General features: G+C 37.8%; 1 protein-coding gene across 1 annotated transcript; it reads right to left on the reverse strand.

The window, feature by feature from the left end:
• Nucleotides 1–701: 701 nt before the first annotated feature.
• Nucleotides 702–12,496, reverse strand: LOC126484001 (60S ribosomal protein L4). The gene is made up of 8 exons (XM_050107322.1): nt 12,348–12,496; nt 11,557–11,734; nt 11,060–11,305; nt 10,696–10,820; nt 10,511–10,609; nt 10,001–10,272; nt 9,555–9,714; nt 702–969 (listed from the first exon to the last, which is right to left on the reverse strand). The coding sequence occupies exons 1-8, from the start codon at nt 12,348–12,350 to the stop codon at nt 754–756; spliced, it is 1,299 nt and encodes a 432-aa protein (XP_049963279.1). The 5' UTR covers nt 12,351–12,496; the 3' UTR covers nt 702–753.
• Nucleotides 12,497–20,502: the final 8,006 nt, after the last annotated feature.

Here is a 20,502-nt window from a genome sequence, read left to right on the forward strand (position 1 = left end):
TTCTAGATGGTAGCTCAAAAAATTAATCCTTCACGGTATCCCTTAATCCAACTGATATCAGAGGGTGTAGAATTTTGTTTCATTCCTTCTCATTGTTTTAATGTAGTATAATGCAAATAGCCAACACTCAGTCACCATAAATTTTTAAGAAAGCAGTTTCAATCAAACCTAGCTTTTACAAGGGACTTTGATGGAAGATTTAAGTCAGCTCAGTTAAAATTCCAGGACCAAAGCAATATTATTCATTTCCATCAGCAGCAGAAATAGAAAATAATTCAACAAGGTACAAGAAAATAATTCAACAATGTACAAAGAAAATATTTTAACATTAGGTATTGGTTTTCCAGAAAAATCTCTGGAAGCTATGATATCTATTTTAATGCAAGTACAAACTGCTTGTTTTCAAAATACTTTTCTTACAGGCAACTATTAATTTGAAGGACTTCAAGCCTGAAAATATAAACGTAACGCTTGCCTGCGACCATATACAAGTAGAAGCTGAAAATCAAGAATACACTCCAACATCTGCATCAAAGACGAAAGTTTGTAAGAATTTTATGTTACCGCAAAACATAATTCCAGACACTATTGAGTGTCTTTTAGCACCTGATGGTACTTTGACAATTACTGCAAAACTGAACCCTTAATTTTGAATTAATTGTCAATTCAATGTAGATCTACATAATGAAAAAGTTATACAGTTGTGAATTTTTTCTTTATCTTTTATTTCTTCAGCAGAGAAAAAAACTACAATTATTTCTTTGCTGGAGCGGCAGCTTTGGGTTTAACAGCCTTAGGTTTGGCAGCTACCTTGCCTACTGCCTTTTTTGCCACAGGTTTGGTATCTGTGGAACTTTTGGCCTTCTTTTCCTTCTTTGGGCGAGCCGCTTTTGCCTTTGCAATTTGTGCACGTCTCAACTCCAGCATTTTAGCACGCCTAGTTTCAGCAGGTGTTGGTGTCAATGTTATCTGTAACAAATGTTTGGCATGTCATAAATACTAAACTTTTGTTCATAAAAACCTATTAGTAAATTTTATTTAAAACAATGGCTTCACTTTATGCAGCATTCCCTTTAGTTATCTTTTCTTAATATAGTGGGTATCTGTGCAACACAATGTTTAATAACAAATCCGATAGTGTCATTAATATCGCAAATGATAGTTCATTAGAGTTGTACCAGATCTTACACATACATTACTGTCCACAATGCAAATGGGAATTTTATTTCTCACTTGCCTCTTGTTATGTTGCAAGCCTTTCTACACTATGCCATTCTGCCAGTTCATGCTCAAATGTATGAATATTTTAAGTACCTAATTTAACTTGTTACTGATATACAGATGAGAGGGCTGAAAACACACACACACACACACACACACACACACACACACACACACACACACACGTGGCTGGTGGGGAGATGGGGTGGGGTGTTCTACTTCAGTTGATAGAAACTGAATACCTGGCCAGCATGAGAGCTATCCCTCACTGCCAAACTACCGTAACATCTTAGTAGACATCAAGTTTAGCACGTTATTGGAGGCAGACAACAAGCAGTCAATGACATGAAATAGGATGTCACTAAACTTTAATGTACTTCCAGTTTACCCAAATTTTGTCTGCTACAAATGCCTCACAAAAGCGTTACAAACTGATCAGACATTTGTATTTAGTCCATCCAGACCCAGACCCTATCAACCATGATTGCTAACAAACATGCTCTCTGCATTCCCTGCTAAGCACAGCTTTCTTGTGTCTTCTGCTTGCCCAGTGCTGCTAACTGTGTTGAGAGAGAGCTTTCTGGACACTTTGTAAAACTTATTGGATTTTGAGGAAACTTTCAGTGAAAAAATTGATCATTGCACACCTTACAGTCAGATACCTTCACTCGAACAACAATTTCTTCTTGTTATTTATAATAGTAGTTGTGCTGTATCAAATTAATGCATTACACAAAATTTTGACGAGTTAGCAGATGTAAAAATAAATTGTGATTTAAGCTCATACACTGCTATGCCAGAAACTCAGATAACATATCAAAATTTTATTTGGAACTGGAAGCAGAACAGTATCATTTCATTCGAGTTATCGGTTTTTAAATCTGACGGACAGCTGCGCCCCTGTACATTTGGATGCATAATCAAAACAATCGTCATATTTCATGATGAGTTCAAGAGATGAACTATAGAAGTATGGAGGCAAGAAAGGTTAAGACGACAAACTTAGAATGCAGTTACATTTATATCGAACATCCATAACATAACGCTTGCTCAATCATGGGAGCTACACTCAACTTATACACAATTTTAGGTATTTAGTCTGCTTAAAATTACACGATTGTTGAAGTGTTGTGGCACTGGCTGTCAGCTACTGCTTAATTGCAGGTGACACGCAATAACAGTGAGTCACTTCACAAATGCTGTTAATGTGTAATGTAGAGAAATGTAAATGGTCACCGTGGGGTAAGTCAGAAATTCTAGTTTATCGATCAAAAGCTGATTTTCAGTAAGCAAGGAGTAAACTGCAGCAGACAGCATGTTTTGTTGCCCTGAATTTGAACTCATGTACTAAGCTAACCACAACCTTTTAGTGTGCACTATATTTCAGGAAACGATGGTCAACATCCTGCGGCAAACTAAAATCATGACTGCTTTGTTCACAGGGATTAGAGCTAACCACTATGAGCAACTCTGGACAAAAAAAAAAAAAAAAAAAAAAATCAGTTTCAGCACTAAAAGTTAACTAATTTCACTTTGTCAATGGTTACTTGAAACTATCATTTTCACTCGCTAAATGTGGTGCTACAGAAGAATGCTGAAGATTAGATGGGTAGATCACGTAACTAATGAGGAGGTATTGAATAGAATAGGGGAGGAGAGGAGCTTGTGGCACAACTTGACAAGAAGAAGGGACCGGTTGGTAGGGCATGTTCTGAGGCATCAAGGGATCACAAATTTAGCATTGGAGGGAAGCATGGAGGGTAAAAATCGTAGAGGGAGACCAAGAGATGAATACACTTAAGCAGATTCAGAAGGATGTAGGTTGCAGTAGGTACTGGGAGATGAAGCTTGCACAGGATAGAATAGCATGGAGAGCTGCATCAAACCAGCCTCAGGACTGAAGACCACCACAACAGCAGCAGCAGCAGCAGCAGCAGCAGCAGCAACAACAACAGCTGTCGCGTTAACTGATGTAAGTTAGCACTTGGTCACAGACTATAGGCAAAATAGGCAGATTCGACACAAAAAAAGAACGATAGAAAGACAAATAAGAGCAAATAAAAATGTCAGTGCAATGACAGAAACAATGTGCAAAAGTATTAGAAATAAACACATTAAACCAATTAACTGAATAAAAATAGCAATCAAACTTATGATTAGATATAGATGAGACTAACTTATGGCTGAACTACATCTTGTGCAGAAGTGTCCATCACTGTGTGTTTGGTTAGCTCTCTCTCTCTCTCTCTCTCTCTCTCTCTCTCTCTGTCTGTCCTGTCTGTCTGTCCTGTCTGTGTTATGCACAATTAAATACGAAATAGAAGTGCCAGATCCATGATTTGGTATCCAGAAACATCAAGAAAGCCAGACATGGAACTGAATATGAACTGACTGTGACAATTTGGTAACAGCCAATGAGCCACGTGATGCTGACTGCTGTGATTGGAGGAGACTAGATCGAACATGAAGTGTTACCTGTAATGTAATTTTAATGCAAGCACTGCAGCTCAAAAGTTCGTGTTGCCCACTTCTGATTGGTGAGAGACCTTTAAGCAGTCACAAAACGCAAGCTGAACAAGGTGCAACCTGGCTCACTCTTTAGTTTGTCGATTATTCTTGTACAGTGCTGTTACCTTAAAGATATACAGTAAAAACTGGAGAAAACATCCTAGAGAAATGGATATTTGTGTTACCATTATTTGGCAGAATAGGCAGCTAATCCGATTGAAGTCAGATGCATTACATAAGGAAATACATTCAATACTTCTGGGAAAATATTTCTTCACAAATGCCACATCAAGGTTCGTTAATGGAGTAGCTTTTATTTTCACCATTTCATATGAATTTATTGTAGCTGTTATTTCACAAGGAGGGGAGGAGGTGGCAAAAGGAGAGAATCATACATTTGCAGAAAAATAGATTCCCTAATCTGCCATTCCCACCCCCACACCACCCCCCAGCCCCAACCACGAGGAAAAAGATAACTTCCTTTTAATTGTTCACACTTCACTAACAGTCTATGGATTTACTTAACCTACAATTCTGTCTATTCAGTTGGCAGCAACAGAATTCAAATCAAGAGCACACCAGTTCTGTTCCTGCTGCACTCTTCACCTAAGGAGTCAGGTGAGACAAAGCAACAGCATGAATTCATATTGCACTTGCTAGAGACACCTGAACAAATTAAAATGTTCAAGTTGGGGCTCTAAGTGCATAAAATTGGACGACTAAAAATTATAGCATTCTTACGTCAGTAAGCAATAATAATAATAATAATAATAATAATAATAATAAACAACATCCATTAATTAAGAGTTCGTACTAACTTCCTGCATGGAAAAGTTCCATGTTTTTTGGAATATTACAAGGTAATTACACAATTATGAAAGAAGTAGTATAGTTATGAGAATACAAAATGTTTAATTTTACGTGGAACGTTAACTAGTAATCAATGATACATGGTTCCTTCGTAATGTATCAAAGAAACCTACATGTCACTGTGCTAGAGACATTTTAAATAGTTCATCCTTTCATCACATTGCAACAGCGTGAATGTAACATTGTTCAGGGTTACCACAAGTTTCCCCACATGAAGTTGCCCAATATGTGCCCGATTTCCAGGCAAGTTTTAGCATTTTTCTCTGACAAATTTTGAGATCTCACAAATATGTAAGGACTTCTTTATTTCTCCCCATGTGAGCAAGAATCTTGTGTAATAACATCACCATCTTTTGTAATTAACTGTTTTAGATGGAGATAGCAAGCCAAATGGTGTGTGTGTTTCACTAAAACCACTAATTTTATTTCAATTAAACGAAACATTTGGTGACAAAAGTACGCATTTCCTTGGAGTTGCAAGACAGATTTAAAAAACTTCAGTTTTCAGAAATAACCCACAAGAAACGCCTCTTACAAGAAGTGTATAAGGCAAGGAAGAGTTGTGTAAAAAAACACTATAGGTGACTGCCAAAAAAAGTTGGTTCTACTACGTTCGATCATCTTCAGTTATTACCCACTGCGGGTCAATCCAAATGAAGTGAGGTCCAATAAAAAGTTGGTTGCTTAACCATTTTTAAATATTTTAAATTTTTTATATGTGATTACCCTATAATTTAAAAGTTCAAAACAGGTTTTAAAAAATTTTACCTTTCACCTTTACTGAATGGCGGCCACTTTCATTTGTAAGTGCGTGACAATGTTTCAGTTTAGGGATGTTAGCTAAATTATGAATATCTCTGCACTAAGTTACAACATTGCAACTGACATGATTGTTTTTAGAAAAATTTCCTGTACAACATTGTCTCTTATACAAAATACCCTAAATTAAAAAATAACCAGTCAAAATGACCTAAGTTAGGTATCCAAATTTTCAAAAATCCACTTTTAAGGCCCAAAAATAACAAACAAGGAGTGATTTATGAGAGTATTTTTTCCTATAGTTATACAGGGTGGTCCCGAATTCATGGTACAAACTTTAATGGTAGGTGCAGGACATTGTAAAAAGGATATATTGTATAGGAATGTATAGTCCCAGGTGACGCGGTGAGGCGTAAACAGGGGAAATAACGGCCGAAAGGAAAACGAAAGATTTTATTGAAATCGTTGTTGACAAGTGTCATGTTTACAGTAAGTGTTCAAAATTGCGTCCACCATGAGCGATACATGCTTGACAGCGTCGGTGCAGCGATTGGCGTACACGTTCAAAGATGCCTGGTATTTCACGCACACCTGCAGCAGCTACAGATATGCGAGCAACGAGATCCTCATCTGAGTCAACTGGAGTCTCATAAACAAGACTCTTAAGATGTCCCCATAAAAAGTAATCGAGGCAAGAGAAATCAGGAGATCGGGGTGGCCAAGGGACTGGTCCACCACGCCCAATCCATCTAGCACCAAACGTGGCATTCAGGTAATTCCGTACAGCAGTGCTGAAGTGTGCTGGCGCTCCATCGTGCTGAAACCACATGCGGTTACGAATGGCGAGCGGAACATCTTGCAGCAGTTCTGGTAACACTTCTTGCAGAAAAATAAGATAGCTTTCGCCACAGAGTCGCGTGGGTAGTAAGTATGGCCCAATCAAAAAGTCGTTCACAATACCAGCCCACACATTAATACCGAAACGTTGTTGATACGCATGTGGACGCGTTGCATGTGGATTATCTGTTGCCCACACATGGGAATTGTGCGCATTAAAGACACCCTCGCGTGAAAATGTCGCTTCATCTGTAAATAGCACATGACCTACGAAATCCGGCTGCAACGCACATTGCTGCAACAACCACTGGCAGAAGTTCACGCGAAGAGGATAATCTGCCGGATTCAATGCTTGCACTTTTTGAAAATGGAAGGGGTGTAAGCGATTTTCATTTAACACTCTGCATACAGTCTGATGACTCACATGTACGTCACGCGCAACAGTTCTTGTGCTTGACTCGGGTCTATCAGCCACTATGTTCAAGATGCGTTCTTCCAGTCTTGGAGTGCGTACAGCTCTTAATCGACCAGCGTCATGTCTGTTGACGTCGAACGTACCTGTTTCACAAAGTTGACGATGTAACCGTTGAAAAATTCTATGATCCGGCATTCGTCGATTAGGATACTCCGCGCGATACATTCGTAACGCAGCTCTGGCGTTACCATTTGCACGGCCGTACATGTAATGCATGTCTGCTTTTTCTGCATACGTAAAGTCACCCATCGTCTACGGCAGCACAATTGTGAATGGCGCTTGTCCCTACTGCGATACATCATGTTCATCTACTGCCCTCTACCGGCAGTGACACCAACCGATCACTCCATTTCTCTTTCCCCTGTTTACGCCTCACCGCGTCACCTGCGACTATACATTCCTATACAATAAATCCTTGTTACAATGTCCTGTACCTACCATTAAAGTTTGTACCATGAATTCGGGACCACCCTGTATACCACACACTACTAGCCTCATATGGAGCGAGAAAACTTACAAATATTTCCTTAATTTTTTTAAGAATCTTTGAAATTTGAAAATTTTCATTTTTTTCCATTTTTATTAAAGTTTGGGTTTAGTTACCTCAGGTGGGGCTGAATATAAAAATATGATTTTCGTGCAGTTAGTGCACCTAAATGATTGCAACATACCGTAAAAATTTCAACATTAATATCTGACTAAAAGATATGAATTTCTGAAAATGAGGAAATAATTCACATTACTCTACAACTGACCTTATAGCTGTTGCTTATTTAAATGGTTTCTTGTTTCATTGTAAGAAAATTTAATTGTGACATTTAGTTAACACTATAACTGAATATTCATTTAGTTTATTTACCTTTAATAATGCAATATTAAACAGGAGCTTTCACTTTTGTTCTATGATAATAAAAATGCCCATTTACTTTTAGATTTACTGTCAGTAAAGAAGTACATTACAGCTGGGTGTGGCATTGTAGAAGTACATTAATACTTGGCAATAACAAAAAATAAATAAAAAAATAATAATATTTAAAAATGGTCCAGCAACCATCACTGGACCACTTTGTATGGATTGACCCCTGTGTTATATGTCCTTTTATAAGTACAAGATTTTTCTTTTGAGAAATGTATGAGTACATAGTCTACAAACTGCCAGTGTCTGCCACAATTTTCTTCTTATCATCCATACTTTCTATATATAAACTACTTTTAAAGTGCCAAAATGCACTACAATAAATAAAATGTCTATAAAACAACACTGTACAATGTACTTGTAACAGTGCCTGTGATTTTGGCCCGTCACAGAAATCCACTAGTGTGGCCAGCTATTCACATGGCACAGGCATCATGTTGACAAAATGAGACCTCTAGAATCAATCCATGCGATTTAACTTGCGCGAATACTCTGAGGATCAATACTAATGAGAATGGGTAGCAACTCACAGTAAAGATAATCACTCATGCTCAGACACACTCTCAGGGCTACATTTTCGGCCATAGCTTGTCAGAAAATGAACACACATTCACACAATCACTCAGATAACATTGGTACACGACAGCTGTCTCTGACCACTGTGTCTACAGCCTCTAAGAATATCAGCACAAACAAATCACTCCTCACACTTCTCTGCCTCTCGTCAGCAGCTGCTACACTAGTGGCAAGAAGTGGTGGCAGTGCTGACTGCAAGCTGAGGGAAATGGTAGGAAGGGGAGGGAGTAGGGAAGCAGCACACATGCTAAGCCGTGTCCAGCCAGCACCCATGCACGGCACCTCAGTAAAAGAACCATTTCACCTACTGAGAGAAAACGAAAAAAAAAAAGTTTTACATTTTCCCAATTTCCCTGACACGTTTGAAATTCCCTGATTTCCTGAACTTGTAGCAACCGTGGTTGTTCTAACAATTACGCATGAGGAACATACAACTTCGTCACAGAGGGCTGTGTCAGGACTGCCAGTGCAGCCAACTTCACACTCACTGGGTAATGGTACCACATTAATTGAAATCATCCAACATAATTTTCCAATACTGATGAAAGGAACAAAAAGCACAAGAAAATGGTTTTCAGAGCAAAATAGCAGTTCGACATTTTTGGAGGGCTATGAAGAACATTATCACTGATTTCTTAAGTGTTATGAAGAGACCACTGTAACGATATTACATTTATTCGTAATTCATGTAACCTATTATGTTTTGAAGTGCATAGCAATAACACGCAAGAATCAGAAGCGATGTGGATAATAATGACAGACATCCTAACAGCAAGTTATGAAATATTTTTATAATTTAATTACAGAACACCTACAGTAATGACTAAGGGGTTGGAAAGGAGTAAGTGGACAGCAGGAATGTCAGAACACACAAAAATGCACTAAACAAAGACCACTCCCTTCACATGCAAACTGTCCATTGATTGTGTGACAACAAGGGGACACTTGCCCAATAGAACCCCTGAGAGAAAGGAAAAACTTGCACAACTAAGACGTTAATGAAGCAATGGCAACCTGCAAACTCATCAATGAAGAGTTTACATAAACTGTGTGTACCACCTTCACATGATTTGGCAATGTAACATACACAGACAATGCAATACTAACGTAAAAGGTAAGTGCCAAAGGTGGATAGAATGTATTGCATAACCTAGATAAACACATAGTTTAGCACTGGAATTACATAGAAACAAGGTTTTCAAAACTGTAGAGCGCGTATGTCCCACGAGAGTGAAGCATACTATGAACAAAATGGAAAGCTGCTATTCATGTTGCACTCTTTCAGAGCACTTTATTAAACCAAGTTCATTCAATTGTGGACACTTAAGATGCATGGGTCTACGAATTTTATGGCAAGGCACTTACTGAATGATTACAGTTAGCTTCACTTACCCCCCTTTTCTTTGCAAGAAGTTGGTCCCTATCTTCTTTACGCTTTAGTGCAGTAAGAATTGCCTTCCTCTTCAACACAGCGGCATAAGGATTCAACTTCAACATAGCACGAGTATTTCTAAGCGGATTCAGTTTCCTCACACGACGGACCACTTTCTTCCTGCAAGTAAGTTAGTACATCAGCAAAAACAACATAATTAACCAGTAAATATTTATCATAATGATGATCAGATGTCAACAATAATCACTGCGAGTTCATAACCCAGTGCTCAAGGGTTTATCATCATTTTATCTTCTCTTGTTAACTAACTCAATAAGACTAAATCTAATTATCGGAATGAAATGTTAGTGTTTATTACAAATAATATGAGCAGAACACATGACAACTGCCAGTTTTGAGAACATGGCAAAAATTTATGGTATTCTCAGAACCAATAACCACTTACTGTGGCGGCCTTAGAACTTTCTTGATTTCATCAGCTTTCAGAAGACGTGACAAATCAGTATTAGCCATTTTTGGCATGGGCAAGTTGTATCCCTTTTTCAGAGATGCAGCCTTACGCCATGAGCCATATAATTCATCCAGTTGATTAAATGCAGACTGAGTCCAAATAACAAACCGTCCTACATGTCCACCAGGTGCAAGCTTCAGTAAGTTCAACTTTGTAACATCAATAAGATCAACACCAGGAATGTTGCGGAAGGCTTTAGTAAGGCCCTACAAGAAACAGAAAATTAAGTACGAAAAACTTCCTTTGTGTGACAAGTACGTGTCAGCAAGATGAACATACTTAACAAGCATATCTTATTAGAATGACAATAACAGCAATAATAATAAAAATAATAATCAGATGTCAACAATAATCACTGAGGCTTCATAACCCAGTGCTCAAGGGTTTCATCATTTCATCAACACAAACTCAAAAACCATACAAGAGTTACACATATTAGCAAACCTGATCTTTTCCGTAGATTATCAATGGGCCTCGTCTCTGAATACGGCGGCGATTCCTCATTTTCCCTTTCCCTGCTCTAAATCTGCGGGATTTGTACACCTGTTTGAGAGAGGGAAAAAATGCCAATTAATTTACATTGTAGTTATTCTAGTACTCTAGAGGAAAACTATAAAGTGAAATATTACCTTCTGAATGTCAGTCCACGCTTTGATACGACGCAGAAAAATGACGGCCTGCTTTGTTTTGTTGTATTCCTGAATTTTATCTTCAACCACCAACGGGATTTCAGGAACTTCCTGTATCATGTGACCTAACAATAAATGCACAATTAAACACTAGGATTATATGGAAATCAAAGCTAATTCACAAAAACAACAAAATAGACGTTTTTTAACTGTAGAGCACCTATGCCCCGATCACAGTATGCTTACTCTGAAGGGAACGCCAAGTTGCTCATTTATATTGCACTTTTTCGGAACACTTGACTAAATTGAGTTTACTCAAGTGTGGACATTGAAGTGCATATGAAATTTCTTGTAAACCACCTACCCTTAGACATGACTAAAGCAGGAACACCAGTAGCTGCAATAGCAGACACTACCGCATATCTCTTTTGATTGACATTTATCTTGCGATGCCAGCGGCGCCATGGTTTAGTGGGGGCAAACATCCTCCCACCACGGCACATGTTACCAAAAGCTCCTTGTCCTGAACGGTGAGTACCACCACCACGGACACGGGGAATACGAGCAACAGCACGACCAGTTCCCCATGATTCTGCACTTGTCTGATGGCCTACAATAAAGCCCCAAATTAAGAAACATGCAAAAGTAAACAATCTTCTTAGAACTGTTATACCAAATCAGATAACTAAATTTTATCATTGATAATCAAAAACACGGACCTTGAATTTATCATCACACAGGTCATAATAGCTATGTATGATGGAATAAGTAGCCACTTGCCAGTCATTCCAAACAGCAAATAGAAATGTAAATGTTAGCCTCTTACAAGCTCATAACTTTAGAAATACAAGTAGAACATACCTGCATCCTTGTTAACACAGTATGGTTGTCTGTGATTCTTGCTCATGCTATCATGGATAAAATTCACGACATCTGGTCTTATAGGTGCCTTGAACACCGATGGTAAGGCAACTGTTGTACCAGTGGGTTCATTTTTATCGCTGTGTATATTGATCAGAGGGCGAGCTGTCGAGAGAGACTGGAAAGGAAAATCGCACAAATATCAATGAACTTGCAGCATTTCAAACTGTTTCCGTTTTAATAAATATAATTTATGATCACATTAAAATCAATTTGGAAACGTTTAGCCATGGGCACATAACTTACAAAAATGAAACTACATACATTGCCAACCTCCGTAAGAAAAACGCAATTTCCAACAGAAGGCGGTTAGACCTAAACCCGAGGAAATAATTATAATTAGCTACAGTTTCTTCGGTGTTGCACTTGCGCATGGGGATTGGGGAGGGAGGGGGGGGGGGGGGCAGACGTAAAACGGATAACTGTTAGGCACATCATGTCACACATTAAAGCAAAAGTTCCAAGTGTTACACATGTCAAGATATGACTCTAAATATCAAAATTCCGTAACTCTTGCACACGTTTTCTTCACCACAGCAAATAACTTAAAACAAATAAAATAGAATAGAATAAGAAGAATCAGGCCCCTCTACCCACGCGTGCACACAATTTTAGCCGAACACGTGTTACAAAACCTAAACATTCTATTCCCACAGCAAGATTATCTAAAATAATTGTGAAATAATTAATAACTTAACACTTGCTAGACTTATTTTCTACTCTCGTATTACCATTTTTAATGCCTTCTTCTAACCATCCACCGAATACTTTCACCACTAATTCACATCCGCCATAAAAAGAACGAACACGTTGGTGGAAGTCCGGAGAGCACTGCTGCCAACGCTTGCTGTCAGAGACGGAAATTGACCAGCGATAATTTACTGCAAGCAAATTCCTAATTGTTCTCTCATTTTACTTGTTCAGTAAAGGACGATTAATTTAAGAAACTTTTCAGGTATTTAACCATATATCGAGACACGTGGAAATGCTCCATTTTAGCCAAAAACTTACCCATGAAATATTTCCTTCGGAAACTCGATCCCAAGGATATTATTCAACATCTTCACACCACGAAATAGAACGTGACAGAACAGAACAAGACAACTGACTGAAATGCGTAAGCTGCAACCGGTATTCGGCATTTGTCATTTTGGATTCGACAATTGTTTGGCCTTAGGTTCATGTGATGTCCAACACATGCTGTATGGCTCAATACTTTATGCTGACGGCGAATTTACAGAAGATTTGTTAAAGATTCGATTACGGCTAAATAACTGTGACAAGCAAGAATGTATATGTCATCACAGCTCGTGAAACTTTGCTCTGGTTCCTGCCTAAAAACACAATCGAAAATTGTGACATATTCGGAGAAAACAGCAAAACGTTCGTAACAAGTGAGAGTATAAATGTCATTGCTGCTGGTTTCCCATGCAGCATTTAAAGATGTGGCCTTTGAAATACCTGCCCAACCACACCTCTGGCAAACGCGACTAATTCGGAGGAAAACAGTTAACAATATAAACATCACTTGTAGAAGTTCCATCTTTAGTTTTTTTGTCGTGTTGAAGTTACCAAACCGAAAAAACTCCTTCCCGAGAGAGCAAGATCTTTTGCATAAATAACATCGAATAGTGCAGAACATACTTCTGTTATGTGAATAAGAAAGAACCATAGTCTGTTCCAAATGCGAAGATGGAAAAAAATTATTAGCATGTTGCAAGACACGAAAAAGACGAAAGACTTCGACTTCACGATCACACATCTCCAACCACAAGAGCATGCCGATCATATTCAATTCTGAGCATTAGTACAGTTTATCATAGGTTGACTTAATGGCAATTTACCGTCCATGTATCGTTAACCGATATTTAATTGTAACAAATCCTAACGAAAGTGACATTTGTGGTAAATTTTCAGTGGGGCATTGCCTTGAGACAGCATACTATCATAACACGGAAGTTATAACATGGAAATACAAAATACAATGCAATCCAATATGGCATCTGAAAAGCAGCGAGCTAGGAACAGCACATCACCCTACCCGAATGCAAATTGTAGCTTCCGAAATTTAGTGACTCGTCTTTAAAAATTCCATTGTGTCTTCCAAATGGTGGCATTCAAAAAGGCCTCCAAAAGACTGGAATATGATGAATATGTCAAGTCTTTTTCAGTAAAAAGTTATGATATTGGTGAGGGGAATGGTGTCACAAAGTAAACTTCGAAATGCATTGGGGTTTGCTGACAGAAAAGGTTAATGGCACATAAATTCTGAATTTTTGTTTGTATTTTAAGCAAATATTCACAACCTCAAAAACTAGTCAACTACAGATAAGAATACTTTTTAAAAAAACTATGTATTACAAGTAATTAAATAATAATGACTTACAAGAGTTTTTATTGTCTTATTGCCACTTCATTATTACAATGTTTTCATTGGTCTTTCATTTTAACAATGTTTTATTGATACTCAATTTTTGCACATTAGTGATGCCGCATTAATAGCATTGTTTTGCAAACTGTTGAAACCTCACTTTCTGGGTACTGCCCGTAAGATTTTATCTTTTGTCTGTAAATATATTGGAAAAGTAAATAAACTTGGTATTGCCTTGAAGAAAAGGCGCCTCTGATCACTCACTTGATGCGAATTTTTATCTTCAGAACATGTTTCATAGAGTTAACTGGCTGTGGTCGGAACATAGTTGACTCATTTCATATTTACAGCCCATCTTTTCGCTTCCTCAGGTCTTTTATGTATTTCTATTTTATTCATCCCATAATACACATTTTACAGATCATTTGGTTGCATTGTACAGTACACATGTTAATTTTTGTCTTACGAATTTCAAACACTATTTTTACCAGTACAGGTTTATGCTCAACACAAAAATATCACTAAACTGTTTTACCACTCCGCAGTTAACAGACACCAAGCCACTGAACAACACCCGGTTTTCATTTGCTGTCTCGCAGAGACCCAGCTCTTCCACTGCGATCTTGGGTCTGTGGAGCTATAGCTACAAGTCAGGATATAGACACTAGTCGGTGGCATGTTATTCCCCAAACGTCTAGTCGAACAGAAATGGGATGCCCGACTACCACAGACACCAGCTAGGTTTCTCGGTTCTCATGGTATGATAACCCAAACCTGCATTAGTTATTGTAGCAGATAAATAAAGTAGCAGCTGATTACAAAAGGGGTGATAAAACAGTTTCCATTTGAGGACTGCACAGTTCAGAATCGGTATGCTAATCAGCAAAAATCGCTGTGAACATTAACGCCATCATCCCACCAATGCACCACGCTGAGGATAAATAAATGTAAATGTCGTGTGACTAGGGCTTCCCATCGGGTAGACCGTAAGCCAGGTGCAAGTCTTTCGATTTGACACGACTTGGCGACTTGTGCGTCGATGGGGATGAAATGATGATGATTAGGACAACACAACACCCAGTCTGTGAGGAGAGAAAATCTCTGACCCAACCTGGAATCGAACCTGGCCCCTTAGGATTGACAGTCTGTTGCACTGACCACTCAGCTACTGGGGGCGGACAGGCTGAGGATACCTGCTTGGTAAAACACCATGTCCTGCTGTGTGAAGAAATTTGTAACAGCCTGTTGCACATCCTCGTCCGACAGTCAACCCTCCAAGGCCTTTTTCAAGGGAACAGAGGTGTGATAATGCCATGGGGAGAGACCAGGACTATACAGCAAGTTTCCCACTTCAGTCGGCATAACTTCTGCTTTACACCATTTTCGATGTGGAGACATGTGTTATCATGAACTTGGCACTCTCAGCAGTGGGTTTCGACAGTCATGTTGCCCCATACACATTCTTCAATGTCAAATGGATTTCTACTGGTGTTTGTCCTTAAGCAGGAAAGAAAATAATACCAGCATGTTGGTCCTGCTTCGGTGCATTTCCTTAATAACATCGCCATAGTTCGCGTCTCTACATTTACCACATACACATGGGAAAGACACAAACGCCACACCAATCCCTTGCCTACATTTCGGTACTTACATAAAAACATGGGACTCACACTACATTGCACATACACTGCAGCCGTGCCATCAAATCAAAACTTTTTGATCGTCCTTTATATTTTCAATTTGTACATTCATTAAAATTTTGGAAGCTATTGCTCAACTTCCTTTCTTGGGAAGTGGGAACCTGCCACAATCATATTTAATATTTACATATGTATTACAAATGTGATTGTGTTACACTTTTAATCCACTGTGTTCTGTCATTGAGCAGAGGCTCTGCCACTTAAGTGCTACTTCTATCCATGTAAATATCTTGTGTTTAAATATAGCATAATATTTCTTTGTGCGAAAAATGCCAAGTTGCACTGTGCTCCATGTTATATTCGATAAGCTAGTTCTAATAGTGGAAGAATACAAGACATTGTAATCAGTGCCAGAGTAAATTCACACTGGATGTCATGCCAGATGACATCAATTCGCTAAGCCCTGTACCAAAGAGTGAAAGTAATTTTATGGGATACTATTTGTGATACAATCCATATTATAATCCATCAGAAGATGGATTATAATTTTGGAATGGTGAAGTTAGTGAATAGCCACAGCAAACTTAAGGGGCCCCGGAAAGGCTCAAAATCATGAAAAGTTCAATTTTTACTTTTTTGCGTTTTCTGAATCTGCGGACTATTACCTTTTAATAGATATATAATTTATTCAATTCCGAAGACTATAACTATTTTTAAATTTTTTTGAAATGTGTTCTACATGGGCGTGACCCACTGTGGCGCTGTTAAACTGCTGTCAAATGGTGTTATTATTAACGTCCGTGTTCATCAGGTACATTTTAGTGATGTGAGATAAAGTATGTATTGTGGCTAACCTGTGACGGTTCGATATATATCGCTGGTGTGATTGTCGATTGTTTCATGTTTATTTACTCTGTTGTTATCTCGAAAATATTCGTAATTAATTCTGTTTCTTGAGTCTCTGTTTTGTTGAAGTATAATAATGAGTAAAAATAAAGTTATTAGAAATCCTCTGAAGGCTTTTAAGAAAAGGAGAAATGTTGGAAAGCCAAAGGTATGTGTTATTACTGTAAACAATAAAGACGATAACCAAGTGAGTGAACCTAACCTCTCAGGTACACCTGCCCATAGCACTCAAAATGGGAAAGAAAATACTTCACAGAAGAAGCTTGGTTCAATGAGTGAAAACTACGAATGTTTTATGGGCGAATCGGATGTGAATGAAATATTTGATATGTCGGTTCTCAAAGGAATTTTTTCAAACTGTGTAAGATGTATTCATTGAAGTGAAGTTGGTCTGGAACTCTCCATAATAAAGCACGTAGGACTTGCTAGTGAAATACAACTGAAATGTGATAAGTGTTCATACATGACCACCTTTTGGAACAGTGTTGCAGTAACTGCCACTGAAGAAAATGGTAGCAAAATCTACGAACACAACAACGAGCGATGCTTGCTGTAGACAAGGAACGCCTTCGGGCTGCAGACAGGGCTGTAAAGAGTCTAGAAATACAAGCAAGAGTAAACAGGAGGAGGAACAAGAGGAAGCTGGAGGAGGAGTTTGCAGAGGATGAAGATAATCCATCCTATGGACCTGAAATGCACTAAAAAGTTAATCCAATCTTTGTCGCTCGATTCCCAAAACTTTTATTTTCTCATACTAATTACATGTTTTCTAAGGATCTTCCAAACATATTTGTTTCAAACTTTCAGTAAATGTTACACAGTACCTTCGGCATCATTTAACACAGCCTTTTTCCAAAAAACTGTATATTTTTGAATATATAAATAAAAATTGCAAAAAAATGTTGTGAATTTTCATTACAATTGGAAAAAAATCATCTTTAATAACTGAACTAAAATTTTGTAAAATCGTTGTGTTAAGTTGTAGCCCATATTCCAATAAATAATCTGTAAAAAGTTCAACTTCCTACCTCAAATACTTTGTGAGGAAAGATGTAATTTATAAGCGTTATTTTAACATTGCAAGTATAGGGCGTTCCGGAGCCTCTCAATAATGGATATTCTTGATGAATATTGAATGGTAAATTGCTGGGAATGAAAAACATTTCAAAACATCAACATTTCTTTGCTAGTAAAAATACATACACAAAAATTCATGACACAATATCTATAAAAGCATACATAGACCGTATTTATATTTTTTTGCCTTTTCTTGTTGTCATTTCCAGTCTGAAAATTGGTTTGATGCTGCTTTCCATGCTACTCTACCTTATTCATCACTGAATAACTACTGCAGCCTCCATCCTTTTGAATCTGATTACTTTATTGGTCTCCCTCTATGACTTTTATCTCCCATACATACCTCCAACACTAAATTGGTTATCCCATGAGTTTCAGAATGTATCCTATCAACCGATCCCTCCTTTTACTCAAATTGTTACACAAATTTCTAGTCTCCCTAGTTGTATTCTGTACCTCCACATTAATTACATGATCTCCTCATCCAATCTTCATCATTCTTCTGTAGCACCACATTTTAAAAAAAATTATTTTCTTCTGGTATAAACAGTTTATCATCCATGCTTTACTTCCACACATGGTTACACTCCAAACAAATATTTTCAGAAAATAATTTCTAACACATAAGTCTATATACAATATTAACAAAACTCGCCTCTACCGAAATGCTTTCCTTATAATTGCCAGTCTATATGTTATATCCTTTTTACTGTCCAAACAGCAAAACTCATTTACTACTTTAAGTGTGTTATTTCCAAATCTAATTCCCTCAGCATCACCTGATTTAATTCGACTACATTCCATTTTCATCGTTTTGCTTTTATTGATGGTCCTCTTGAAACCTTTCAAGACACTGCCCACTTCGTTCAGTTGCTCTTCCAAGTCCTTAGTTGTCTCTGATAGAATTACAATGTCATCAGCAAACCTCAGGATTATAATCCCTACTCCAGAGTTTTCTTTTGTTTCCTTTACTGTTTGCTAATTGAACAGATTGAATAACGTCATGGATAGGCTATAACCCTGTCTCACTCCCTTCTCAATCACTGCTTCCCTTTCATGTCCCTCGACTCTTATAACTGTGATCTGGTTTCTGTACAAATTGTAAATAGCCTTTCGCTCCCTTTTTTTACCCCTGCCACCTTCAGAATTTAAAAGAGAATATTCCAATCAACATTATCAAAAGATTTCTCTGAGTCCACAAATGCTATAACCTTGGGTTTGCCTTTCCTTAACCCATCTTCTAAAATAAGTCATAGGGTCAGTATTGCCTCATGTGTTCCTACTTTTCTACGGAATCCAAACTGATCTAACCCGAGGCTGGCTTCAACAGTTTCTTCATTCATCTGTAAAGAATTCGTGTTACTATCATCCAACCATGACTTACTAAACTGAGAGTTCGGTAATTTTTTACATCTGTCAACAGATTCTTTCTTTGAAATTGGAATTATTACACTCTTCTTGAAATTTGAGGGTATTTCGCCCTTCTCATGCGTCCTGCACCACAGAAGGAAGAATTTTGTTAGCGTTGGCTCTCCCAAGGCTATCAGAAATTCTGACAGAATGTCGTCTACTCTTTGGACTATGTATCATCTTAGGCCATTCAGTACTCTGTCAAATTCTTCTTGCAGTATCATATCTCCCATCTTATCTTCATCTAAATCCTCTTCCAGTTTTATAATATTGCCTTGAAGTTCATCTCCCTTGTATAGATCCTCTATGTACGCCTTCTACTGTTCAGCATTCCTTCGTTCCTTAGTGCTGGTTTTCCATCTGGACTCTTGATATTTATATAGCTACTTCTTTTATCTTCAAGAGAATCTTTAATTTTCCTGTAGGCAGTATCTGACTTTCCCATAGTGAAATATGCTTCTAAATCCTAACACTTGTCCTCTATGCATTCCTGCTTAACGATTTTGCCCTTCCCATCAATCTCATTTGTTAGAAGTTTGTATTTCCTTTCGCCTGCTTCATTTGCTACATTCTTGTATTTACTCCTTTCAGCAGTTAAATTCAATATAAACCTGTGTTGTCCAATGATTTCTACTAGGTTTATCTTTTAACCTATTTGATCCTCTGCTACCTTCACTATTTCATCTCATAAATTTACCCAATCATCTGCTACTGGATTCCTTTCCCCTGTTCTAGTCAATCATTACCAAATTCTTACTCTCAAACTCTCAACAACTTCTGGTTCTTTAAACTTATTGATGTCCCATCTAATTAATGCCTTACCTTTTTACAATTCCTCCAGTTTTAACCTATATTTCATAAAGAATAAATTGTCAGAGTCCATCGATGCTCTTGGAAATGTTTTACAATTTAAAACCTGGTTCTGAAATCTCTGTCTTACCATTATATAATCAATCTGAAACCTTCTTATGTCTCCAGGTCTCTTCAATGTATATAAGCTTCTTTCTTGATTCTTAAACCAAATGCTAAGGATGATTAATGTATGCTCTGTGCAAAATTATACTATGTAGCTTCCTACTTCGATACTTTTCCCCAGTCCTTATTCAGCTAAAATTTTTCCTTATCTTCCATTTCCTACTGTCGAAATCCATCCCCCATCACTATTAAATTTTCGTCTCCATTAACTATACGATAAAGTTCTTTTACCTCATCATACCTTTCATCAGTCTCTTCACCCTCTGTGGAGCTAGTTGCATATAACCTTGTATTACTGTGGTAGGTGTGGGCTTTGTGTCTCCCTTGGCTATGGTAATGTGCTCACTATTCTGTTTATCGTAGCTTACCTGCATTCTTATTTTCTTATTCATTATTAAAGACACTCTTGCAGTACTCCTAACTGATTTTGTATCTACAGCCCTGTATTCGCCAGACCAGGAGTCCTGTTTCTTCTGTCACCAATCTTTACTGCTGCCCACAATATCT

The sequence above is a fragment of the Schistocerca serialis genome, chromosome 1 (assembly GCF_023864345.2).
Source record: "Schistocerca serialis cubense isolate TAMUIC-IGC-003099 chromosome 1, iqSchSeri2.2, whole genome shotgun sequence".
In the NCBI taxonomy this organism is placed as follows: Eukaryota; Metazoa; Arthropoda; class Insecta; order Orthoptera; family Acrididae; genus Schistocerca; species Schistocerca serialis.

Coding starts and splice junctions, on each gene's coding strand:
- LOC126484001 (XM_050107322.1), bottom strand. Junction 9,715..10,000: donor AAAGTTCTAAGGCCGCCACA/GTAAGTGGTTAT, acceptor ACTTACTTGCAG/GAAGAAAGTGGTCCGTCGTG. Junction 970..9,554: donor TTCTTGCAAAGAAAAGGGGG/GTAAGTGAAGCT, acceptor CATTTGTTACAG/ATAACATTGACACCAACACC.